At 42.0% G+C, this 27,500-nt stretch overlaps 1 protein-coding gene across 1 annotated transcript in view; it reads left to right on the top strand.

The window, feature by feature from the left end:
* Nucleotides 1-27,500, top strand: part of ap3b1a (adaptor related protein complex 3 subunit beta 1a) — a 66,127-nt gene that overhangs the window by 27,039 nt on the left and 11,588 nt on the right. Inside the window, 17 exon segments of the mRNA XM_053339524.1 lie at nucleotides 207-302; nucleotides 558-596; nucleotides 598-719; nucleotides 1,200-1,266; nucleotides 8,452-8,634; nucleotides 11,230-11,385; nucleotides 13,056-13,153; nucleotides 13,304-13,358; nucleotides 13,449-13,520; nucleotides 15,149-15,211; nucleotides 15,324-15,456; nucleotides 15,559-15,668; nucleotides 16,258-16,434; nucleotides 17,748-17,934; nucleotides 18,833-18,963; nucleotides 23,575-23,734; nucleotides 26,287-26,470. Coding sequence (XP_053195499.1) covers nucleotides 207-302; nucleotides 558-596; nucleotides 598-719; nucleotides 1,200-1,266; nucleotides 8,452-8,634; nucleotides 11,230-11,385; nucleotides 13,056-13,153; nucleotides 13,304-13,358; nucleotides 13,449-13,520; nucleotides 15,149-15,211; nucleotides 15,324-15,456; nucleotides 15,559-15,668; nucleotides 16,258-16,434; nucleotides 17,748-17,934; nucleotides 18,833-18,963; nucleotides 23,575-23,734; nucleotides 26,287-26,470 — 2,033 coding nt within the window.

Below are 27,500 nucleotides of genomic sequence, written 5' to 3'. Positions count from 1 at the left end.
TAAACTCAAAAAAAATCCAAGCTTAAAAGAAATGTTGTTGTGTGTTGTTTCATACCTTATTGTTCCTTTTATCCTTTTATAGCGCGGGGTCTTTTCATCTTTAAATATAAGAACACAGCTGGTTTCCTCGACTGCGCCCCCCCCCCCCCCCCATGTGCTGCATTAAATCTCCTTCCACAGCTGTTTCATGTAATTGTCCTTTGCAGCTTAAGAAGCTCGTTTATGTGTACCTGGTGAGGTATGCAGAGGAGCAGCAGGACCTGGCTTTACTATCCATCAGCACCTTCCAGCGAGCCCTCAAGGTAACATTACTACTTCCTGTCTCATGTATTTTAAAATCTCTTTATTAATACTTACACAATAAAAAATATTGATATTGTTCAGAGTGTGTTATACGAGTGTTTTTTTTTTCCTGACTGTTTTCTTATTGACAGCGCTGTTCTTTTTATTATATCTTATATTAATGATGTTTCCATTGGTTAAAGTCTGCTCCAGATACTATAATCATTACATCCGTCCACACACTGACACGCAGCATTTTCACATCTTTGCTGCAGGACCCAAACCAGTTCATCCGGGCCAGCGCACTGAGGGTCCCTCTCCAGTATCCGCGTCCCTATAATCGTCCCCATCATGATGCTGGCCATCAAGGAAGCTGCAGCTGACTTGTCCCCGTATGTCAGGAAGACGTCTGCCCACGCTATTCAGAAACTCTACAGGTATATATTCTTCTTCTATTGTGCTGCAGCTCGGAGTAGCAGATATCACTGTGTACACTCATTGGCTTGAGTGGCTCTCCTCATTCCTGAGCAGTTAATCCAATAAATGTTGGGTAATGTTGACATAAAGGGTTTTGGCCAGTTGCAGTTGGGAGTTATCTCATTCTTATCTGGTGAGTCTGCAAAGGGGTTGGCATGGATCAAAGAATTTGCTTAAAAGATTATGAACAAAGTAGTAGAAGTGAAACAGCTTTACATTACCCATCATGAAATAAAACGTGCTCATAAACAGCTGATCAGAGCACACACAGGCGTCTCGGTATTCTGAGCACACAGAGGAGACATGATTTAATTTGTAAGTCCGTCTAGTTTTCATGTTGTGTGAATAATTGCCATTCCTTAATTGACAGTTTGTGTCAAAGCTCTCTCTCTCTCTCACTCTCTCTCTCACTCTTTCTCTCTCTCTCTTTTGGTTTTCAGCCTTGACCCAGGCCAGAAGGAGGAACTGATCGAAGTGATTGAGAAACTGTTGAAAGACAAAAGCACAGTAAGTACAGACTGAACAGCGAGTGCAGTCTATAACAGTACCCATCACCATGTTGGAGATTGCAGGCCACTGGAGGGCGCCCCAGTCAAGCGATTCTCCTCTTAGCTCTCTATCCCACAGCTCATTCGGCAATGCCATGGTTTGTTAACACCCACTTAAACCCACACATCTTCAGATGCTCCTTGTTAAGTGTCCATTTGGAAGGAATTTTCGCACTGATGCTAGTGTCAGCTTAATTTTCTCAAAGGCCAACTTCTTTTCTTTTTTTCCCCCGAAATGGACCATAAATTAGTCGGATTCTCAAATACAATGTTTAGGCCAGTCACAGACACAATGCAGGCAGCCCCATTAGAAGTCAGTAGGCAGCACATTAATTTGAGGAGGTCACAGTGAATACTAAGGGTGTTTAAATGCCAATTTCAAATATGTAGAGGTTGGCTCCAGAATGCAGAGTGTGTTGTGTTGGTGCGTGCAAGTCACGCACAGTTTGTTATAATTATGTATTCATAGCGTATACCTATCATTATACAAACAAAACAAAGCAGCACAGGCCAAGGGGGGATGGAAAGCCCAGTACCAGATGCATAGCATATTTAGCCCCAGACGCTAACGAAGACAGATGACTTCTCCCCGTTGGAGCCCACATTGTGAGGCTGGGGACGGAGAGAGAGGGCACTATCATCACACAGACGCACAAGCACTATCAGTCGGTGATGAATGGTGAAAAACCCCAACATAGTGGATACTTAATAGCTATCAAGCTATGCATTTTTATGATGCTAGGGCGAAAGCGTGTGCCATTTAGAAGTCCCACAACGATGGACAGTCGTCTAGCTATTTTATTTTTAATGCAGCTTCTATGTGCTGCTGTTAATACCACAGGAGGATATCCTGGTGGTGAATCAGTGCTGTCAGATGCTGCTGGTGTTCTTGGTGTGCTTTGTAAAGGGGAAACGTGTACTATAGCTTTACATAAACGGGTGCTCCATCAGTTTTACACATAAAGGTCAATCGCTATGTTTTGTAATGTCTTCTGTAGCTCTGCGTGACTTTGTCAAGGCTGAGAAAATATCATCATCTCAGCTTAGACGTGGAGACCTAAAATGGACTTCAATTTTTTAACAGAGAGCGAGGTTGTGAGGTTGACAGAGTGAGAGCATTTACTGTACCAGGTAGTAAGGGTTTAACGGTAAGATGCTATTGGTTGCATGATGGGAATTGTAGGATTCAGAAAGACCGAAACAATCAGGATATTTCTACGTCTGCTACTTGTGATTTTGACTTTGATTTTTGAAGCTTTGTCTCTTGTGAGTCCCCTAACTGTATAGAAATACCATACTAAATCACCTGAGTGCCCCTTTTAATAATAGTGTCATGATACATTGAGGATGAGGAGTATGCTTATGAAAGGCATACAGTGATAATTACTTGATTTTCTTTTACAGTTATTATAATAATGTGGCATGATTTTACATTCTGAGCAGGTACTGGCTTTCATTTGTGTGTTAAGCAACATCTGTCCACCTATTTTCTATAGCAGCGTATATTCTGAAGGGTCACTCGGGGGTTTAAGACAATCCTAGTATGCATTGGGTGTTAGGGACAGGTAATGTTGAGATATATACAAACTCAGAAAACGCAGACTAACTTTTTTCACAGAGGATATTTTGATATGTCGTTGTAGGAAAAGCACAGCTGTAATTATTAATAATGGTTTCAGGGTTTAGATCCAGGTCCAGATCCAGATCCAGGTCCAGGTCCAGATCCAGATCCAGGTATATAGTGACTTAGCTTACTGGAATACTTGAATGGAGCAAACCAATCCAAATGTTTTATCTTGTTTTAAGGAAAGGCATAAATATACAAAATGCAGAAGAGAAGAAAGAACGAGAGGGAAAATAAATAAATAAAAATAAAATAAAATAAAATACAAAATTACATGTATATGCACATATTATAAAAATATAAATATATGTTCCATACGTGCATATATAGGCGTATATACATATACACATAAACAACCAACTAAGATAAAATAATAATAGAAAATAAAAGTAAATAAATACATAAATAATTATAAAATAAATAAATATATAAAATGAAATTGATTGATTTTAAATAAATAAATTAATAAAATATGTATATAAAATAAATAATTAAATGCAAATATAATGAAATCATAGCAAAAGTCGAGCAGACCAATCCTTAATAGTGTTAGCTCCACCATGTCTATTCATGTGGACTATATACTTCTGACAAGGATGCTATGAGCGGTATACATACAAGCACTTTATTTTTACAGGTACAGGTATTTTGATTTGTCTTAGCAGGAAAAGCACAGGTAACATAATTATTTAACTTTATGGTAATTACACCTTCATTCCTTACCTGCCTCTGTCCTTTTTTTTTTTTTTTTTAGGCTTAACACAACCAGTCCCTGAGATGTCTTTAAGGTCTCTAACACAGTTTTTTTTACCAATCTGATTGTAATGAATTAGTTCAACTGCAAATAAGTGAATTAATTTAGGTAAATGCCATTTAGCTAATGTCAAGTGTGCTGCCTGTGGAAGGAAGAAGGAAACATTTGGTTATTGTCCCAGTCTGTGGCATTGTCCGGGCCTCCTGACATTTACTTTTACAGATGTGCCTGTTTGGTTAAATGGCTGTGACACTCAAGGGGGAGGGTGGGGGGATTGTGGAAGGTGGGGAGGGGGGCAGGGGGGGGGGGGGTGTTGCTTATAAGCAGGATGGTTTAAAGAGAAAATGGGAAGGCCTGATGACAGAGACAACATAGGAGTTTGTGCAGCTGTTTTACCGTGATGGATCTATTATCCAGCCATTACAAGATAAATGATCGATCCCTCCCATCCTCCCCTCCTGCACCTTCTGCAAAATTGAAATGAGAACAGAAAGGAGGGGCAGGGATGGGAGTGTGTTGAGAAGGAGGAGGATGAGGTGGTGGTGGTGGGGGGGGGGGGGTACTATGATTAGGGGCTAGGTGAGATGCCCATTAATTTAAGAGAAAAAGGAGGGAGGAGAAAGAGAGAGCAGGAGAGGAGCGAACGCGAAAAGGGAGGATAGGCCGACCCCACACCAGGCCATCAATCAAAAAGGCGCACGTTGTCTGTGGCGTGATGACCCAGCACTCCCTGCTTCTCTGGCACCCTAATTAGAATTCATAGCAAAATAGATGCAAGGAAACAGTTTGGGCCCTTCATAATTTTATAGGAAATTTATTGTTATTAGAAGAACCATTTGCTTAGTGTGATTTTTCCATTACCGGCTTGTCACGCAGGGTAGATAATATGGTCGAGGGTGGTGGTGGTGGAGGAGGAGGGGGAGGAGGTGTATGAACTCCATAGATTGGGGTGTCAGTTTTGTTGATGGTGCATGTAGTTTACCTTGGAGCTGTGTCTAATGGGGGGAAAGTTGGTAGAGAATGCACAAAGCCTTAGCAGTACAGGATCCACATGCTTAGAAAAAACAGTGCTGCCTGTAAATCGCCGTAGAGACAGAAGAGACCCATTGAAAACACGAGGTGGTAAAAATACACAGTGGACGTTTATATATATATATATTCTAACTTACTGCAGAATATGTTGACTGAGATATTAATAAAAACACCCTGCTGTCGTATCTTAAGCTGCTGAGAAGCTACTCTAACATGATTTTGTTTATACTGGATGTCAGAAGAACTCACAATAACAAATACCGACGCATAAATGTTGCTGTGAATAGTTTTAATTGGATCTACTCTCTGTTTTTTCTCTATAAAAAACCCCACAACATACACCATATTCAGCTCAAATCAAAGAAAAATAACATTTAAAGTGCAGCATCTCTTTCCAGCAATGAAAATGTCTCTGTTTTTGCTTTGTGTTAGGGCGGTGGTTGAAATCTCAAGAGCTTGATAAAACTCGCCGAGATACCAATCATAGACTGTATAAAAGAAATGCACGTAACATCCGTGACGTCACCCATTGGTTTGTGGACAGCTGCTCGGAAGCAAATAGTTTCTAATCTAGGCAGCGCCATCTTGAAAATTTCAGGTGCATGCTGGGAAAAATAAAAACATGGATACTACTTATATGGGCAAGAGGCGGAGCGGGGAGGTTGCTATGGTTGCGAGGGCTGGATCTCGAGGACATTTGTCAATCAACCTGTCAATCAGGACGTAGCCACGCCCTAATGCATACCCTGCTTTATCGTCACATAAAATCAGGGAGGCCAAAATGTCCCAAATGAACATCATACTGCATTGAAGAAGGCTTTAAACTAGCGATTGAGACCATAAACACATTTTGAAAACGTTTACTGAGGTTAGAAATCAAGTGAGAAGTTGGTGAATTCTCCATTGACTTGTATAGAGACGGTCGCCCCCTGGTGGCCTTTTGATAGAATGCAGCTCTAAGTTACTTCCTGGTTGGCCTCATTTCAGAGTACGGGAACTCCCCGCCTAATACCAATACACCTTTTCCACAGCATTTTAACTTATAACTGGGGAAGCTCATGTGTAACTAATAATATTAAATAATTCATAATGGCTCTGTTCTACTTGAATGTCCAATTAAGCCAATTTGGTCGTGAAACTATCACACCGGACTCCAATCCAGCCATTATTAAAAGTCCCCTATTTAACACTTTGCTGGTGTTTTTATTTGAAATCTTGACGTCCGTGAGAAGATATTTTGTGGTTTTAACTACAAAAAAACATCTCAAAATAGTTTTACATCTCCTCTCTTGAGCTCCTCGGTTATGTGTCTGCTTAATGCCTCTCTCTTCTGATTGACTCACTGTTTTTCTGAGTGACACAAACCCAGGCCAACCACAGGTAACAGATTAATTATAGTGGTCTTTAGCTACTGTAGGTAAAACTAAGGCTCTGGGTTAAACTCACTAAAAAATTGCGATGGCCACCGCTGAGGATAATGTTTGGAACGCTATGCAATGTTAAATTTACTTCCTGACATCCAACAGCTGCACAAAAACTGCAGCATTTCCTCTACTGTCTGTCTCTCCTCTGCTCCGTCCTCTCTCTCTCTCTGTCTGTGTGTGTGTGTGTGTGTGTGTGTGTGTGTGTGTGTGTGTGTCTGTGTGTGTCTGTGTGTGTCTGTGTGTGTGTGTGTGTGTGTGTGTGTGTGTAGGAGCTAAAGCAGAGCAGAGCAGAGAAACTAAATGACAGAAAATCACAGTATAGACTCTCACACTGAACTAAAATGAAACAAGTGTAGATAAATAACATAGAGAAACATATTTTGTGTCTTTCCGGAGGGGCAGGGAGTCCCAATGGAGGGTTGGGCCTCCTTCAAGGCAAATAGTTATCATATCACAACCTTTTGAAAATCCATAAAGGCTTGTTTAGATGCACAGATTCTGAATACAGGCTGTGGGCATTTATCTGTGTACTGAGTGATGCTTTCACTGTATTTATGTAGCAGCTAAATCTGCTTTATAATCAAAAAATTAATGGAAATGTCCCTTTTTGCAACATAAGACGAGGATAGCGGATAGATGTGTGCTTTTTCTGCAATAATATATACCTTACTGCAAGCTTTGTGCAGTGAGGACAATAGTTTTGGTTTATTTGTTGTTGGTTTTTTTTGTAATTTGTGTGGATTCAACCCTTTAAATATTTTACTGAGAGCAATTGAAGACAGCACAGGACCCTAAATGGGTGACATCACCTGCACCTCTTACTCAAAAGCGGTAAACTACCACTTTTACATCTAGGTTGTTTTTTTATCATGTGTGGAATTTTCCTTTCCTTTTCCTTTTTAATTATTATTTCACTCGAGCAGAATTTAGTCTTTAAGGAAAACTCATTAGATACAGTTTTAGACGAGTGAGCTGTTTACACTCACTGCATGTCATCACAGAAACGCTGCAGAGATATATAATTACATATTTACATTCAGGTTGACCTAAACCAAATAAAAACACTTCTTTTTATATATATTGTTATTACAGCAGCTGTCAAGAGAGATGTCTTTCTTTTAATCTATCAATAGATGATAATAATGTACCATAACATTTTTTATTAGTATTACCTGGTAGTTTTTGCAGTTGAATGCACCTGGAAGTCTCAGTAAATATAACATTCATCAGTGTGATACCATAAAAGCTACTTGTGTGACCCGTGCATATGTAATACTGTGTGAATGTCAGAGAGGAGAATCATCATTTAGATTTAAAGTCCACGATTCTCAGTGTATCTACAGACGACAGCAGCCATGCACATACACATTTCATACACTCGAGCACACACACACACACACACACACACACGTGCACACACAATCAATGCAGGCTCATGACAATGCTGATGGGTAAATGCAACGGGTTCCCACAGGGCCACCAGGGGCCAGAAGGCTTTAATTGGGAAGACCAGATTCTGCTCCCTTTCTCTTCTTCTTCTTCACCCTCGCCTGCCCATGATAATGCTGTTTGCATATTAATACACTGCCATGTCACTCACTCAGTCTCACAGTCAGTCAGTCAGCCAGCCAGCAGGCAGTAGGGAGGAGGCGGTGATGGTGGATGGTGGGTGGTGGGAGCAGGGGGGGGGGGTTGGTAGGAGGGGAGGGGGAACATGCAACAGCCAAATGGGTTTTTTCCTTCTACCAATAAAACATACTTGATTATTGCCTCTCTCAGCTGCTGCTTCCTCCTTGTTCTCTTTTCCCCTGGAATTGAACTTAAAATGAGTTTTTTGCACCTTTAGAAAAAAAAAAGAAAAGAAGTGTTTTTTCTTTTTATGGAGGAAAATATAAGAAACACTCTCATTGATGGGTTTTATTTCATAGGTTTGTGTAAATTAAAGTCAGTTAAAACTTTTAAGCGCAAACATTTTACTTCTAATTATCAACTACTTAGAGGCTGAACTGTGTGTATCGTAATCAAAGTTGTAAATTAGTATTGTTTTTTTTACCCCCCCAAGTGCTATATTAGTACTTTTCTTTTCTGACCAGTGTTATATCTTTTAACCTGTGTTGTATTTCTCCAGAGTTTGTATATTAAGGCTTGTTTAAAAGATAAAGTATTTGTTCAATTAGTTTAACAGATCAGCTACAGATCCTTATAACTATGCTAATATAGAGAGATGGAAAGGAACAGAAACAGTAGGATTTCCTTCATGAATCTGTTTCTTTGTTCTCTTCCTTCCCTTCATCCTTCCCTTACTTGCAGCTGGTGGCCGGCAGCGTGGTCATGGCCTTCGAGGAAGTGTGTCCGGATCGCATTGACCTGATCCATAAGAACTACAGAAAGCTGTGCAACCTGCTGGTGGACGTGGAGGAGTGGGGACAGGTGGTCATCATCTCCATGTTGACGCGTTATGCCAGGACGCAGTTTACCAGTCCTTGGAAAGAGGTGAGGCATTCGTCACTCTGATGATTAAAGGGCATCCAGATCCATAAAGTGGCAAAGTGGCACCATATCATCAATCAATCTTTATTTGTGTAATGCCAAATCACAACAGAGTCATCTCAAGGCACTTCACACATAGAGCATGTTCTAAACCGAACTCTTCAGGTTTGAACTTTAAAGAGACCCAACATTCCCACATGAGCAACAGTGGCAAGAAAAAACTCCCTTTTAACAGGAAGTAACCTCAGAACCAGACTCAGAGTGGGAGAACATCTGCCTCGACCGGTTGGGGTTGAGAGGAGAGAAAGGAAGGATAGAGAGGAGAGAGGAAGGAGAGAGGAGAGAGAGGAAGGAGAGGAGAGAGAGGAAGGAGAGGAAGGAAGGAAGGAGAGGAAGGAGAGGAGAGAGAGGAAGGAAGGAGAGAGAGAAGGAGAGGAGAAAGAAAGGAAGGAGAGGAGAGGAAGGAGAGGAGAAAGAGGAAGGAGAGGAGAGAGAGAGAGAGGAAGGAGAGGAGAAAGAGGAAGGAGAGGAGAGAGAGAGAGAGAGGGAGGAGAGGAGGGAGAGAGGGAGGAGAGGAGGGAGAGAGAGAGAGGAAGGAGAGGATAGAGATGAGAGAGAGAGAAGAGGAGAGGAGAGAAAGGAAGGATAGAGGAGAGAAGCACAATGACAATCAACAATGAAGCATATCCCTAAAAATGCTTTATCCTTCCTCTCTCTCCTCTCTCTCCTCTCTCTCCTCTCAACCCCAACCGGTCAAGGCAGATGGCCGCCCGCTCTGAGCCCGGTTCTGTCTGAGGTTACTTCCTGTTAAAAGGGAGTTTTTTCTTGCCACTGTCGCCTAGTGCTTGCTCATGTGGGAATATTGGGTCTCTTTAAAATTAAACTTAAAGAGTAGAGTTCGGTTTAGACCTGCTCTATGTGTAAAGTGCCTTGAGATGATTTTGGTTGTGATTTTGCGCTATATACATAACGATTGATTTAGAAAGCAGGCTAGCTGGATTATAGTGGCTACAGTTATCATGCTAACATGCTAACTAACCCCTTAGCTGCTAGAATTACAACACATATCAAATGTAAAAGCCTTCCTCAGTAAATTGTGAGTGCAGCTATTTGACTATAAAGGATAAGTTTATATAGAGGGATAATCTATATTCTTGTTATTGTTAATAAATCCCATGAAAACCAACAATATACTGATCCTATTGACATTTTCCACTTATAGTACGTTATCTATTATCAATATTTTCTTTTCTTTCTTTCTGTTTCTTTTCTTTTCTTTTACCTAAAATTGTTTTGTGTGTTGCTGTTCATGTTTCTAGGCATAATTGTAAATGTAAATTCCTCTTTAATGGTCTTCTGAGGTAAAATAAAGGTTAATAAATCCTGCTGCTTTAAATAGTCACCAATAGAGCGCCAAATGTGTATTAATACGCCAGAGGAAATAGTCCCCAACAAATGCATTATTTACCACCTTATGACTAGAGTTTCCTAAAACCACTTTGCCTACAATTATGTTAAATAAAATAAACAACTACTATTTGAGTAATTATTAAAGATTAATGTCGTCTGGAAGAAGTCAGAAAGTATTGAGAGGTGCACTAAAGTGTTGCTACTGTAGATTTGAAGAAAGAAAAATAAAGAATAACACCAGCAGCGTTATCCTTCTCTAAAACTATAATGCTAAAAATGTATAAAGATGAAAAATGTATAAATTAAATGTCATTCAGCTCTTATTTTTAGTCATAATTTAGTTCAACTCTTGTTTTTTTACATTTCTAGTCATCAGGTTTTTTAATTAAATCTATATATATATATATGAGACATTTCACCAACGTGTTGATGCATTGAAAATATATAGTTTCTCTCACAAAACTACTTTTTAAATGTAATTAAAAGAAACTATTTCCCAGTAGGGCTGCTCGATTATGGAAAAAAATCATAATCACGATTATTTGGGTCAAAATTGAAATCACGATTATTAAAACAATTTTTTTTTACTTTAGAAACATGCTGCATTTATTGGACATTTCTTGTTCATTTGGCTTAATTAATTTTCTCTCCCAGCAGCAGCCTTTTATCTGCCGCTTAACGCAACACACAGCAGGAAATGTGCAGAGATATTAGAGCTGAGCTGGTTACCATGACGATAGTTAAGTGAGTTAACATGACGATAGTTCACACATCACTTCCTGGTTTTTAATAATTAGTCAGTAAACTCAGCATCGTCTGACGCAGGCTGGAAACTCTGCACTTTTATTTACAGTTAAAATATTTCACCGTGTGTTTCAGCTTCTGTCAAACTAACGGAGCTGCAGCGGCTTCCGGTGGCTTCCGGTCTAAGCTTTTCAAAATAAAACCTTTGTTATTTAGCGCTATCTCATTATTATTAAAAATCGTTTCCCCTCGATTTTTATTAGTTTTGAGATCGTTTGGCCCCTAAATCATAATCACGATCAAATTTCGATTAATTGAGCAGCCTTATTTCCCAGCTTGGTGTACTTGTATTATAACCCTGTCTATGTCTGAGGCTCCACTCCTCACAAAGTTTAGTACAGTATCTTGATGTGTAGCTTGTGTGTTGTCGTTTCTGTGTTTCAGGGCGCTGAGTTCGATGAGAACAACGACAAGACGTTCTACGACTCCGACTCCGAGGAGAAATCGGGCCAGACGGACGCCAAGCCTTACATCATGGATCCAGATCACAGACTGCTGCTCAGAAACACCAAACCTCTACTGCAGAGCAGGAACACTGCTGTGAGTTAGTCGGACACTTAAACACAGACGTAAACATCCATCTCTAAGAGTCGGAGACGAGTCGGAGGAGAATAAACACACACCTGAAATGAGGCTGATTGAAATTCATTGTTAAAGAGCGGGGAGAGTGTAGTGTGTGTGTGTAGTGTGTGTAGTGTGTGTGTGTGTGTGTAGTGTGTGTGTGTGTGTGTGTGTGTGTGTGTGTGTGTGTGTGTGTGTGTGTGTGTGTGTGTGTGTGTGTGTGTGTGTGTGTGTGTGTGTTTTAACCTGTTGAGAGGTATAAACAGCATTGATCAAGATGTCTGAGTGCAGCCTCTGCTTGCATCTCACTTCTGTTTCAGAAATAAAAGATACACAACTACTACCACCGCAGCCCCGTATAGACACACACACACACACACACACACACACACACACACACACACACACACACTTTTAAATTCACTTCAGAGCAATAATGAATTACTGGATGCATTTTTTTTATACACAAATGCATCAAACACACCTGGACGCACAACACAAAGGCATAGAAACACACACACACACACACACACACACACACACACACACACACACACACTTTTAAATTCACTTCAGAGCAATAATGAATTACTGGATGCATTTTTTTTATACACAAATGCATCAAACACACCTGGACGCACAACACAAAGGCATAGACACACACACACACACACACACACACACACCTGCTGTAGTGTACCTCGAAGATTGGAAAAAAAAAAAAAAAAAAAACCCTCAACAACAACATAGTGAGTGCAGATCTCCATCACCCAGGAGTCTCAAGGTCTCTGTCGCTGTGTAGCAGCGGGAGGAAAAATGCTCCCAAATGAAAGTGTTGATTAAAATGTGACATGCTGTGTCTTTACTCGAGACAACACAGTGACATCCTCCATCTTCATACACGCCTGAACCCTTTCATTCTGCCTGCAACGATGGACACACGTCCCCCTGCTATTTAAAGCTCCGCTGAAAAATTACCTTTATAGAGTCATGTCATGAGTGCCTTCGTGGAGCCGTAAGAAATGCTCGTGAAGCAAGGTGTTTTACTTCAACCTGGGTAGACAGATGGTTGATGTGGTCGGTGTGATGATGATGATGATAATAATAATAAAGCATTTAAAAGTTAGAAAAGTGCTTTTTGAAGTGTTTGAAAAAGCATATGATTGAGGAATATTAACATATGGAGTAAAAAACTGGAGCACATGCTGGAGAATGGTTAAAAATGAAACAAACAGAAGAATGAAATATAGTAGAAATTTAGGACATTGAGTGTTTAAAATGTGTTTTAAGAAGCATTAAAGTAGTATTTGAATTATTTAAATGTCTGACTGTGTTGTTGGCGGCTGTGGCTCAGGAGCTAGAGCGGTCGTCCTCCAATTGGAAGATTGGGGGTTCAATTCCCGGCTCCTCCATTCCGCATGTCGATGTGTCCTTGGGCAAGATACTGAACCCCAAATTGCTGCGCCAACAGTGTATGAATGAGAATGAATGGTTAAATATCCCCCTGATGAGCAGGTTGGCACCCTGCGTAGTAGCTCCTGCCATCAGTGTATGAATGGGTGAGTGACATGTAATGTACTTTGAGTGGTCGTAAAGACTAGAAAGGTGCTATATAAGTACAGTCCATTTACCATTTGATGTGTTTTTAGGTGGTGATGTCCGTCGCTCAGCTCTACTGGCATCTGGCCCCAAAACATGAAGTCAGCATCGTCACCAAGTCACTGGTTCGGCTCCTGAGGAGTCACAGGTAAGTAACCCAAATAAAATAAACTACATCTGCTTTTTTGCCTGGATGGATAGTTTATAATCCACCTTTGATGCTGTATCTTTATGTCCTTTATGTCCATGTTGCTGTTGCTGCTGTTAATAATGAGTATGTTGTTTCTGTTTTGCTCAGAGAGGTGCAGTACATTGTGCTTCAGAATATCGCCACCATGTCCATTCAGAGGAAGGTGAGTCTGTTTTTTGTGGACAGCAGAACAGGAAGTTTGTCTTCCATTGACTGATGCCGTTTTATAACCTGAGTCGTCTTCTCCACACAGGGAATGTTTGAGCCGTACATGAAGAGTTTTTATGTGAGATCTACAGATGCCTCTCATATCAAAACACTGAAGGTAACTACCAGTTTATTGTGTGCTTTATGAACATACTGTTACAATAGATGGACTCAAATATGGGTCGGTGAGAGTCTGAGCTTTTGAAATTAAGTTTTGAAATAATTTCACAGCCTTTGATTTGAAAATAATCTTTAACCCTTAAACAGACAACGTGCACCAGGAGATACAGACTCTTTAACCTTCCTGTTGTCCTCCCGGGTCCTTCCTTCCTTCCTTCATCTGTCCTTCCTTCCTTCCTTCCTTCCTTCCTTCATCTGTCCTTCCTTCCTTCCTTCCTTCCTTCCTTCCTTCCTTCCTTCCTTCACCTGTCCGTCCTTCCTTCCTTCCTTCCTTCCCTCAGATCTAAGTTCAGCTGTTAGGGTAAATGTTCCCTCCTTCTGTCCTTTCTTCCTTCCTTCATCTGTCCTTCCTTCTTCCTCCCTTCCTTCCTTCCCTTCCTCCCTCCTTTCCTTCCTTCTTCCCTCCTTTCCTTCCTTCCTTCCTCCCTCCTTCCTTTCCTTCCTTCCTCCCTCCTTCCTTCCTTTCCTTCCTTTTTCCTCCCTTCCTTCCCTTCCTCCCTCCTTTCCTTCCTTCTTCCCTCCTTTCCTTCCTACCTTCCTTCCTTCCTCCCTCCTTCCTTTCCTTCCTTCTTCCTCCCTTCCTTCCCTTCCTCCCTCCTTTCCTTCCTTCTTCCCTCCTTTCCTTCCTACCTTCCTTCCCTTCCTCCCTCCTTCCTTTCCTTCCTTCTTCCTCCCTTGCTTCCCTTCCTTCCTTCTTTCCTTCATTCCTTCCTTACTTGAGGTGCAAATGACATAACTAGTAAGGTCTGTTTAAGGGTTAAACTTGTGGAGGAAGAGTAAACGGTGAGGTTACACAAAGATGAGAAAGTTAACAGTATGATTTTTTTTTTTTTTGTGTGGTGCTAAACAGAACAGTACAGGGTTTTTTTTTTGACATGAGACAAACAGGACATATGTATAAAATAAATGGCACAGCAACAGTATATATAGCACTAATTCAGTTGTTAGACATTAAATCAAGAAAAGGTTGCCAGATTTTAAAAAAAGGTTTCTACTTTAGCAGATATAATGTACCTGATTTTCTCCAATACATTTCCCAGTTCTCTCTACCATATTTCTAATGTAGGAGCCCTTTCAGATTTTCAAGACTGTAAAATTAGCTTTCTGGCTAGCAATGTTGAAAGGGAAATAGCCTTATTAGCTTCACAACTACTTTTCATATTGTCTGGATTGGCCACCCTGAACAACACGGTGAATGGGTCTGGGTCACATGGATGATTAAAGGCCTTTAGTGAAGAACTCAAACAAGCCGCCCCAGAGTGATTGTAGCTCATGACATGACAAGAATAAGTGGGATAGTGTCCCTTCTTCACTTCGACACTTGATGCATTGGGAACAGTATGATTTTTTTGGTTGTAAAAGCAAGGCTGAAAGTGTGGGAACTCAAAACAAATAATTCAAACGCCTCAATATTTAATATATTTACACAGTTTAATTTCTCCCACAGTTTTTGAAAGTGTTTCTGAATATAATTTCTCAAGCTCAAAATCACATTGGCACTTACTTGAGCCCATCAATACAACCCCCAACCCATAAATACCTCCCTCTTTATGATGTTTTTTGCAGTTGGAGATCCTGACCAACCTCGCCAATGAAGCCAACATCTCCACCATCCTGAGAGAATTCCAGGTTTGTCTCCTAATGATTACTAATAATTAATATCAACAGTCGAGGGTCAATGCCTAGTTTGATATTTTAGCCTTATACTCTTTATTCTTCTCTCATCATTGTCTTTATTCAGACCTATGTGAAGAGCCAGGACAAAGCGTTTGCGGCATCCACCATCCAGGCCATCGGCAGGTGTGCCACCAACATCACCGAGGTGACGGACACCTGTCTCAACGGTCTGGTGCTGCTGCTTTCCAACAGAGACGGTAAAAATGCTTTTAATGAGTGCCAATATCTGTGGTTGCCCATTGTCTCCAAGTGTTTGACTTCCTGAGTCTAATGTGAGAAGTTAATGTTTGTGTTTGCAGAGACCGTGGTGGCTGAGAGTGTGGTGGTGATCAAGAAGCTGCTTCAGACGCAGCCGACCCAGCACAGCGAGATCATTAAACACATGGCCAAGCTCTTCGACAACATCACTGTACGAATCATCTTAAAGGCCCATTTATGCTCAACGTTAAATACGGATACGGACGGAGTCTTCTGTCCGTGCTCTGCGTTCATTTCGTCCGTATTTCTGCACGTTTCCATAAAGCTTACAGATACGGACCAAACGGAGCAGTACCACCGGAAACCACGGGGGGCAGTGTTGCTGTCACTACTCGATACGTAGCTCTAGTCAGACAAGAGGAAGAAATAACAATGGAGGAACTTTTTGAGGAAAGGTTTTGCGAGTTGGTTAGAAACTTTAAACATATCGTTTTTGTCTTTTATGCAAGAGGAACATTATCAATATCTCCTCCACCTTGTTTTTGACTCTGTGCTGCCCACTGGTGGATGTATTGGTTAACATCCATGCCAACGTAAAGCATGCATGAGCGTAAAGTATGTGAGCAGTGACGGTAACATCGTTTGAAACGGACGGATACATTTTCGTACATCCGTTGAGCATAAATGGGCCCTAACACGAATCATCTCCTGTTTTTTAAAATAAATGATCCAAAAACATCAGGACATTAACAACATAGGAATCGCTGCTTATTTGTTCTTTGTCGCCCCAAAACCTGCAGGTTCCCATGGCCCGAGCCAGCATCCTGTGGCTGATGGGAGAGTACTGCGAGAGGGTGCCAAAGATTGCACCTGATGTACTCCGGAAGATGGCCAAGACTTTCACAGCAGAGGAGGACATTGTGAAGCTGCAGATCGTCAACCTAGCGGCTAAACTCTACCTGACCAACTCCAAGCAGGTACATAACAGGCCTGCAGGAGAGTTTCATTGTTAGGAAATAAAGTCCAGGATTAAAAATGGTCCAAGTTTCCTCTTATCTAAAGTTTTTATTCCTCAAGACACAGCAGGAATTTGAAACACTTCTGCGACTCTTGAGTTAAATGCCGGAGTTTAAATATAGAGCGGGGGGCGAATGAGACAGCTTTAACGTAATGGTGCATCTCGTACTGCTGCTCGGTGTCCACAGGCCCATTCGCTTAGATGGGGTGATTTTGGCATCTGAGCCGGGTTTATGAGGCCAGACGGCGCCTCCTCAAACGAGCACATCATTACACCTCTTGCTCCCAGTAATGTGTCGGGAAGGAGAGAGAAGGAGAGACACAAAGAGACACAAAGACAATGCAGGAATAAGCAGGAACTGTGTAGTGTTCAGCTGGAGCCAAGAGACTGTTGCCATAGCTTCACACAAAGACGAAGCACCGGGAAGCAACTAGTCTGACTCTGTCAACAAAAGTTCAAAAATACATCTAACAGCCCCCCTAAAACCTCCTCAATCAACTTGTCAACTCAAGACTGAAACTCTACACACACACACAAGGGTAGAGTAGAGTGGGATTGATCTTCTCATGTAACTCTCTGGAAGACAACACATAAGCATACTTCCCCAAAATGTCAAACTCTTCCTTTTTATGGGCTTCTCTCTTTTTCCATGTTAAGAGAACCTCATTGCACTTCTTCTTTGTTTATTGTGTTTTTTTTAAAGAGATAAAATACTTACAGGACAAATTCCCCCCACCCTCACCCCCAAAAAGTAATTAAAAGAGATGCACAGAGGGAACAAAAATAAATGTAACCCTGACTCTGACAGTGACAGTACAAAAAGTATTGATCGTTTCAGCAAAAAACAGAAATATCATGTTTTCTATTCAATGCATTCTGGCCAAAATCTGGCACCTACAATTACCCACAATGCAACTAAACCACCAGCAGCTTGCTCAGAGATTCAGGTGTGCAGCTAATGTAACCTGAAGCTGCTGGCCTCAAGCAGAGATGAGGAGCGGGCTACAAAAGTCACTTCTTTCTAACATCACACCTCCAAAATCATGACACTGGACTCAAGTCACATCACTTCAGACAGACTTCAGTCCTTTTGAAGCAATTAAAGACTTTAAACAACCATCTTCACATATGCATTAGTACCAAACACCTGGAAACAGAATTTGATGTGTGAAATCGGTGTTAAAGTTTCATTTCATCCATCCATCTTGATCCTATGTCATCTCACTCTCCTGATCTCTCTTCCTCCCTCTGCCCTCTCTCTCTGCCTCCCAGACCAAGCTGCTGACCCAGTACATCCTGAACCTCGGCAAATACGATCAGAACTACGACATCAGAGACCGCACTCGCTTCATAAGACAGCTGATCGTGCCAAACGAGAAGAGCGGCGCCCTCAACAAGTACGCTCGGCGCATCCTGCTGGCCTCCAAACCGGCCCCGGTGCTCGAATCTGCCTTCAAAGGTACTTCTTATATTCATGAGGTCAAACTCTTCTTCTTCTTATTCTAAATCACATAAATACCCTAAATAGGGAGAAAATTTGAGATTAAACACTCACTCTCCCTCCTTTGTCTGTTTGTTAATACGTCGAGGAATCACCTGAATGCATATTAACGGTCTTCTATTTCACATCTAGCGGCTCTATTTCCTGTAGTATGCAAAGTTGATTCAGACGGTGGTTTTATTATTCTGGTGTGTCTGTCTCTGAAGGGCAGTTAGGTCAGACCCCTTTACCTAGGACTAATGAGATGGGTAAATTATTGAGCTAATGCTAACCTTTTTCAGACACTGAGAAGGGGAAAAAAAAAATCTGCCTCATTTAGCTGTCTCTTCTCTTTCTCGTTCTCCCTCCCTCTCTCCCTCCAGTTTTTATCCCAAAAGGGACCAAAAAAAAAACCCCTGCCTCCTCCAACATTAAAATTCAGAGGCAGTTTGCAGCTACTGGATGTTTATGGAAAGCGTTAACCACTCCTGTCATTCTTAATATTCACAACTCAAGTCTTTTCTGTCTTTTTTTTTAGTTTTTAGAGCACACACCTCTCAATGTGCACAGACACTGATTACCTTCCTGTGTTCACCTCCTGGGAGAAAGAAGAGTGTATGATATTAAATGCATGCATCCTCTCAAATGCTTAAATATCATATTAAAGCTCTCAGTGTTACATTTAACCATCGACTCCCTCATTAAAGATACACTGAGGTGACTTTGAACCTCTCATTTCTTCACCACTCACTGGAAAATCCATTTAAAAAAATAAAAGATAATACACTTCCTCTCCTCTTTTGACCTCTCTCATCTTCTCAACCAAGTGCTTTTTTTTGTTTTTTTATTTATTTTGTCTACTTTACTCTTCTCTCAGATAGAGATCGTTTCCAACTGGGCACCCTCTCCCACAGTCTCAATATCAAAGCCAGTGGATACCAGGAGCTGTCGGACTGGCCGGCTGTTGCTCCTGACCAGTCTGTGAGGAACGTGGAAGTCATTGAACCAGTAAGTGATCTACCTTTCTTATTTTGAATGGTTAAACTGAATACTCCAGGTGCCTATTTTGAACTGAAATCCTCACTTTCGGCTTCTCTGTTAAAACCATAGACTGTATAAAAGAAATGGACGTAACATCCGTGATTTCACCCATTGGTTTGTGGACTGCTGCTCGGAATCCAATAGTTTTGAATCTAGGCAGCGCCATCTTGAAAATTTCAGGTGCATGCTGGGAAAAATAAAAACATAGATTCTACTTATATGGGCATGAGGCGGGGCCATGGCGGAGCGGGGAGGTTTCTATGGTTGCGAGGGCTGGATCTCGAGGACATTGGTCAATCAACCTGTCAATCAGGACGTAGCCACGCCCTAATGCATACCCTGCTTTATCGTCAAATATAAAATCAGGGAGGCCAAAATGTCCCAAATGAACATCATACTGCATTGAAGAAGGCTTTAAACTAGCGATTGAGACCATAAACACATTTTGAAAACGTTTACTGAGGTTAGAAATCAAGTGAGAAGTTGGTGAATTCTCCATTGACTTGTATAGAGACGGTCGCCCCCTGGTGGCCTTTTGATAGAATGCAGCTCTAAGTTACTTCCGCATTGGCCTCATTTCAGAGGACCAGAACTCCTCGCCTGGTTAAAACACAGTGAGAAATTTGTCATCATGTTAAAGATGTTTTTTTTACATTACAGATTTAAAGAGAAAAGTGGCTGAAACAACAACAACAACAACACTTTCAAAAAGGCTCATTAATAATTGTGCATCAACGTAACATCAGGGGGCATGACCACCACCACTCACGAGCGCTCGTTCAGCACTACTAAACCAAATGAAGTGCCTTGTTTTTTTGAATTGAAGTCAGGCATAATAAACACGAGCGGTAGATTCATTACCTGTTTTAATATCTCTCCTCGTTGACATCATCCAGGGTGACTCTTGTCTAAATATAAAGTCCCAACAGACCAGTGATTGGAAAACTCAGAGAAGACACAACGGATGTTATCATAGTAAACCTCATTTATTTTTATTTTTTTTGCAGGAAAATGTGGTTTTGGTATCATAGCAACATTAAATAAATGTCGTGGTCCTCCAGAAATAGTTAAAACACTTGTTGATGAAGATGTGATGCAAGGGAAGTGTATTTGTAGCTTCAACATTGAGGCAATTAAAGGTGTTTTATATAGAAGCATTTAGAGTATTTAAGACTGTTAGGTGTCTGGTTCATTTAGGCAGATGTGAAAGCTCCCAATTAACTCTGGTGTGGTCTAAACAGGCGGACTCAGATTGAATCCTATTGACTTCTGGTCTGAAAGCAAAGCAGACGAGCCACGTGATTGTGTGATAGTGTCTGTGTGGTTTTATTTGTCATACATGAAAATCACTCACCTTTCGGCGAAATTCGCTGTTTTGAAACCAAAATAGATGACCTACGTGATTCGTGCTTTTTTTGGGGGGGGGGGGGGGGGGGGGGGGGTCAAGTGGCAAGTGGCAAGTGGCAAGTGGCAAGTGATTGTGAGTACACCTCATTAACTTTTTAATACACGCACCTATTGTCCATCAAACCCACGTTGTCGTCGGACACATGTCCTCATTGGCTTTGGAGACATGTACTGCCTCATCTTAACCCTTAAACAGGCCTTACTAGTTATGTCATTTGCACCTAAAGTAAGGAAGGAAGGAAGGAAAGGAGGGAGGGAAGAAGGAAGGAAGGAAAGGAGGGAGGAAGGAAAGGAAGGAGGAAAGGAGGAAGGAAGGAAGGGAAGGAAAGGAGGGAGGAAGGGAAGAAGGAAGGAAAGGAGGGAAGAAGGAAGGAAAGGAGGGAGGAAGGAAGGAAGGAAGGAAGAAAGAAAGAAAGGAAGGACAGATGAAGGAAGGAAGAAAGGACAGAAGGAGGGAACATTTACCCTAACAGCTGAACTTAGATCTAAGGAAGGAAGGAAGGAAGGAAGGACAGAGGAAGGACCCGGGAGGATGACAGGAAGGTTAAAGAATCTGTATCTCCTGGTGCACGTTGTCTGTTTAAGGGTTAAGGACTGATTAGTATTTGTAGTAGTAGTAACAGTAGTAGTAACAGTAGTAGTATTAGTATTATTTGTAGTAGTAGTATTTCTAGTAGTAGTAACAGATGTGTGACATTTAGTATGAATTGAAAAGCTAAACTACTACATTGAACGCATCTGCTAACCGTGGCAACTGTCAGTTAAGTATAAGCAATCTATATGATAAGGTAATATCATCCGGTAACCATGGTAACAATTAAGCGTATTAGCACACATGCAGTGATCTTCCCTGATTGCCAAAATACACACAAATTACTCTTTGATTTAAAAACTGAATGAAGCCCAGCGGCCACACAGTAACTACTAACCTCCTTTTACTCCCTCATGACTTCATCTGATTATTTGAATCTAAAAGTAAATGTTTTATTTTTATTTTATTTGGTCCAGATGAATGAAACGGAACCACTGGTGTGACTTTAGATCAGATTTTATAAAAGAAACACAAAGCAACATGAAATAATGCAGATAAATAGGATTAGAAAATAAAACTGAAGCTAAAATGAGTATACTGAGACATTTTAAACCTCAATTTAAAAGCCAGTAAGGAGTCTGATGTGTCAATACTTTAACCCTCCTGTTGTCCTCCAGTCAAGGAAGGAAGGGAGGAAGGAAGGAAAGGAAAGAAGGAAGGGAGGAAGGAAGGAAAGGAAAGAAGGAAGGGAGGGAGGAAGGACGGAGGAAAGAAGAAAGGAGGGAGGGAGGGAGGAAAGGAAGGAAGGACGGAGGGAAGGAGGGAGAAAGGGAAGGAAGGAAAGAAGGACAGAGTAAAGAAGGAAGGGAGGAGGGTGGGGGGGGAGAAAGAAGGAAGGAAGGAAGGAAAGAAGAAAGGAGAGAGGAAGGAAAAGGAGGAAGGAAGGACAGAGTAAAGAAGGAAGGGAGGAAGGTAGGGGAGAGGAAAGAAAGAAGGAAGGAGGAAAGAGAGAGAGAAAGTAAAGAAAGAGAGAAGGAAGGAAGGAAGGAAGGAAGGAAGGAAGAGTGAAAACGGACGGGGTTAATTTGAATTTCAGAAATCAATCCACTGGCTTCCAACATGATGATTTTCCCTCCATGAGACAAGATCATTCTTTCTTCTATTGAGAATATATAAATACTTTTTTTTTTTTTTTACTTCTCAGAGTTCGATGGATAAATGTCTCTTTGGTTTCCATTCAGCTCAATGACAAGAACTTTTTGTCCTTTTGTTAAAAGTTGAAGCAGAAATGAAAAGACTTTATTGTTCAGTGAAGAACTATTAAGAGTATTACGAATATTGATTCACTTTTTTCTCTCGGCGGTGGCTTAAAGTTTATCACAGTTATTCAGGTGGCAGCTAATGGAGACCCTAATAAAACAATAAACATCAGATGAGAAGAACCCCAAAAACAAGCATGTAAACAAACTTTATCCACAGCTTTAAATATAATGCTAGACTAAAGTCCGACGCCCTCTGGCTGCGTTCACACTGCAGGCAAATCTGATTCAAATCTCATGTTTAGGCCTGACTGTCCACACTGGTTTTAGCAAGTGTCCAAATGGGTTTTGGCTCTGTTCAGACTGGGCCACATTAATGACCAATCTGACAGGTTGCCGTGGCAACGTTGTCAGAGCGGAGGGCGTCATCTAGCGTGTATTGTGTGATGTCATATAACTGCGACAGGGACAGCAACAACAAACCCTCGAGCTTCACTTGAACGGAGCCATCTCCCCAAAGATTAAGAGTTTGGTTTGGTCCTCTGTCCATGGACTGATGTTTACGGCCTCCGTTGCCTCCAGTGATATCACCTAGCAACAACAGCTGGAATAAGTCCTCCAGTGATATCACCTAGCAACAACAACTGTAATAAGTCCTCCAGTGATATCACCTAGCAACAACAGCTGGAATAAGCCCTCCAGTGATATCACCTAGCAACAACAACTGGAATAAGTCCTCCAGTGATATCACTTAGCAACAACAGCTGGAATAAGTCCTCCAGTGATATCACCTAGCAACAACAGCTGGAATAAGTCCTCCAGTGATATCACCTAGCAACAACAACTGGAATAAGTCCTCCAGTGATATCACCTAGCAACAACAACTGGAATAAGCCCTCAGTGATATCACCTAGCAACAACAACTGGAATAAGGGCGAGTCTGGTGTCACATAGAGTGACGTAGCGTAGCGACGTAGAGAGACGTCACGGACAGTCAAATCCGATGTGAGTGTTTGGAGCTGTTCAGACTCACACACATCTGTCCAAACTTCCTCCCAAAGCTGGTTTCAATCTGGTTTCATGTGATTTATGACTGTTCAGACTTTATAAGAGCATCTGGTTCCAATCTAGATGGGCTAAAAATCGGATTTTGGTTTGCAGTGTGAACGCAGCCTTTTATATTGTCAATCACTTCACAGACTGATGACAACCTGAAGAACCTGAAAAGCATTTGAAATAATTTAATTAGACAAAAAAATAATGCAGCTAAATAAGATGTTATAATAACTCCCAAACTGGCAGCTGGCTCATCCCTTTTTTAATTAAGTGATGAACACCTGAATGCTTCCCTCCTCCTCCTCCTCCTCCGTATCTGTTCAGGTGAAGGAGTGGGCTCCGTTGGTCGGGAAGTCCAAGCAATCCAAATCCGCTGACAAGTTCTACTCGGACGATGAAGACGAGAAAGAAAAGGAAGGATCCGACAGCAGTGGCAGTGAAGACAGCAGTGAAGACAGCAGCAGCAGCAGCAGCGGGAGTGATGGTTTGTTTCTGTTTTTTATTTTTCATCCTTTCTTTTTTTTTTTTAGAGAGAGAATGTAACGCTGCTGTCCTCGTGTGATTGTGTGTTAACCCTCCTGTCGTCCTCCCGGGTCAAATTGACCCCGTACTTCTTCTCCTTACTCCCTCCCTTCCTTCTTTCCTCCTCCCTCCCTCCCTCCTTACTCCCTCCCTTCCTTCTTTCCTTCCTCCCTCCCTCCCTCCTTACTCCTTTCCTTCCTTCCTTCCTTCCTTCCTTCCTGCCTTCCTGCCTTCCTTCCTCCTTTCCTTTCTCCCTCCCTCCTCCCTCCCTCCCTCCCTCCTTCCTTCCTCCCTTCCTTTTTTCCTTCCTTCCTTCCTTCCTTTCCTCCCTCCCTCCTTACTCCCTTCCTTCCTACCTCGTTTCCTTTCTCCCTCCTTCGTTACTCCTTCCTTCCTTCCTTCCTTCCTTCCTTCCTTCCTACCTCCTTTCCATTCTCCCTCCCTCCTTACTCCTTTCCTTCCTTCCTTCCTTCCTTCCTTCCTTCCTTCCATCCTTCCTTCCTTTTTTCCTCCCTACCTCCTTCCTCCTTTCTTTCCTTCCTCCTTTCCTTCCTCCCTCCCTCCCTCCTTCCTCCTTTCCTCCCTCCCTCCCTCCCTCCCTCCTTCCCTCCCTCCTTACTCCTTTCCTCCCTTCCTTCCTTCCTTCCTTCCTTCCTTCCTTCCTTCCTTGAGGAGGGTTAAAGATAAAAACCTTTGGAGACAGTAAGCACAGTTTAAACTCCTCTAGCTGCTATCTTCCAGCGATACAACAAAAGGAGCAACTGATAAATATATTCACTTTGCTCCCAAACAAAACTCATCGTGCTTAAATGAAGAAAACAGTTAATATTTGGTCTCCCCCCCCCACCCCCCCCCCATCAATCTAATCTCACATGTGTCAGCCAATCATCAGTTGATTATGCTGATATCCTCAAAACCAATGTCTTGTTTTTAGATTCATTTTGCCGTCAGCATTAACCTTTAAAGACTGCTTCACAATGAAAGCCTCACCACATTTTTTTTTTTTGCTAATTGAATTCTTTTAATGTGAAGTAGCAGTCAGTAAGAACATAATAGATTAGCATTAGCGGTAACTTAATACAGCTCTAACTCCGCCGTTAAGAGAGCCAACAGTAAACAGCGAGGCTAATGTCAATGAGTTAGAAACAGTAATGCTTGATTACATGCATGCATAGTTTCCTGTTGGATCTGCTGTGCGTAGGTAGAGAGAGAGAGTGTCGGACTCCACCACTAACAATTATAACTACAATATAGAGAGAGACTTACTGAATACAATAGAGCTTTATTTCCATTGCAAGGATATAGTGAAATTCAATTGTAGCATTGTAGCCTTCCATCCTTCCTTCCTTCCTTCCTTCCTTCCTTCTTCCTTCCTTCCTTCCTTTTTTTCCTCCCTCCCTCCTTACTCCCTTCCTTCCTTCCTCCTTTCCTTCCTTCCTTCCTTTTTTCCTCTCCGTCCTTCCTTACTCCTTTCCTTCCTTCCTTCCTCCTTTCCTTTCTCCCTCCTTCTTCCTCCTTCCTTCCTTCCTTCCTTTTTTCCTCTCCGTCCTTCCTTACTCCCTTCCTTCCTTCCTCCTTTCCTTTCTCCCTCCTTCCTTCCTTCCTTCCTTTTTTCCTCTCCGTCCTTCCTTACTCCCTTCCTTCTTCCTTCCTTCTTCCTTCCTTCCTTCCTTCCTTCCTTCCTTCCTTCCTCCTTCCTTCCTTCTTTCCTTTTTTCCTCTCCGTCCTTCCTTACTCCCTTCCTTCCTTCCTTCCTTCCTCCCTCCCTCCTTACTCCTTTCCTTTCTCCCTCCTTCCTTTCTCCTTCCTTCCTTCCTTCCTTTTTTCCTGTCCCTCCCTCCTTACTCCTTTCCTTCCTTCCTTCCTTCCTCCTTTCCTTTCTCCCTCCTTCCTTCCTCCTTCCTTCCTTCCTTCCTTCCTTCCTTCCGTCCTTCTCCCTCCTTACTCCTTTCCTTATAAAATATATACATATAACACACACGCATGAGTCCAAACACATCTCACCCACACGTTTGTTTCCATTTTTTATTTTTCATCTTTTCTTTTATAGAGAGAATGTAACGCTGCTGACCCCGTACTTCTTTCCTTCTTTCCTTCCTTCCTCCCTCCTATCTTTAATTTTTCCTTCGTTCTTCCCTTCTTCCCTCTTTCTTTGCTCTTCTTCTTTCCTTTCTCCCTCCCTCCTTACTCCTTTCTTTCTTTCCTTCCTTCCTTCCTTCCTTCCTTCCTTCCTTCCTTCATCCTCCTTTACTTCCTCCCTTCCATCTCTCCTAAATTCCTTCCTCTTTTCATCCTTACTCCTTTCCTTGCTTCCGTCCAGCATTCCTTGCTTCCTTCCTTCCTTCCTTCCTCTTTTCCTCCTTAAGTCCTTCCTTGACCTGAGGACAACAGGATCACCCAACTCTACAACTCGAGTGTTTTAGTCTGTTTTATCTTCTTTTTCTTAAAGGTGCCAAAAAGAAAAGATGAGGATATTAACTTGAATGTATGGCTACTGTTGGTATGTTTGTACAGAGTCGGGCAGTGACAGCGAGGAGGAGGAGGAGAGCAGCGAAGAGTCTGAGAAGAGCTCCGGTGATTCTGGGAAGAGTTCGGGCGAATCCGAAAAGAGCTCGAGCGGCTCCGACTTAGACCAGAAGAAGAAGAAAAAGACCAAGAAGGCTCCTGTGAAGAAAAGCAAGCCAACTGCTGCTGACAGGTACAGTGAAACCCCCCCACCCCCCACCCCGCCCCGCCCCCCCCACCTCCTGTCAGTTAGACTCTGAAAGCATCATTTTCTTCCCTGTGAATTTAGCGTGTCCAGATGTTACCTGTTTCCTTCCTCTCTCTTCTTTCTCGCTGTGCTAATTAGACAGGTGTGTGTGTGTGTGGTGTGTGTGTGTGTGTGTGTGTGTGTGTGTGTGTGTGTGTGTGTGTGTGTGTGTGGCATCAAGAGTTGAAGTCAGTAAATGTGATCAGTGCTTTGCTGCATCAATAACTCAACCTCCCATCTGTTCACAACTTCAGCCATTTTTATTATCTATATGACAGCCCACCTCCTGGCACCATACCTCCTTCTGTTCACTTCTGTCTTCTACTCCCAACAATGTTTTCACTTCATCTTTTATGTATGTCAAGAAGACTGAGAATAGAAAAGAGTTTGGATTCTTTGTACACACACACACACACACACACACACACACACACACACACACACACACTCTGTTTTAACCCTTCTGTTGTCCTCGAGTGAAGGAAGGTAGGAGAGAAGGAAGGAAGGAAGGTAGGAGGGAGGGAGAAAGGAAAACAGGAAGGAAAGAAAGAAGGAGGGAGGGAGGAAGGAAGGACAGAGAAGGAAGGAAGAAAAGGGGATGGAGAGAGGAAAGAAGGAAGGGAGGAAGACGGAAGGAAGGAAGGAAAGGAGGACAGAGAAAAGAAGGAAGAGGAAGAAAGAAAGAGAGAAGGAGGGAGGAAAGAAGCAAGGGAGGAAGGAAGGAAGGAAAGGAAGGAAGGAGGGAAGGAAAGAAGGAGGGAGGGAAGAAAGACAGACGGAAGGAAGAAAAGGGGATGGAGGGAGGAAAGAAAGAGAGAAGGAGGATGGGAGGGGTCAATTTGACCCAGGGGGACGACAGTGTGATATGATTTTTTTTATTTTCTCCTTCATTGAAAAATCAAAATCTAGAAATATGCAAGTAGTTTTAGTTGAAAAGTTTTAAGCAGCGAAGAAAGGAAAAAAGGAAGGTAGGAAG

The sequence above is a fragment of the Scomber japonicus genome, chromosome 19 (genome assembly GCF_027409825.1).
Source record: "Scomber japonicus isolate fScoJap1 chromosome 19, fScoJap1.pri, whole genome shotgun sequence".
In the NCBI taxonomy this organism is placed as follows: Eukaryota; Metazoa; Chordata; class Actinopteri; order Scombriformes; family Scombridae; genus Scomber; species Scomber japonicus.
The sequence above is the reverse complement of the archived record's forward strand: the minus strand, read 5'-3'. Positions and strand labels throughout refer to the sequence as shown.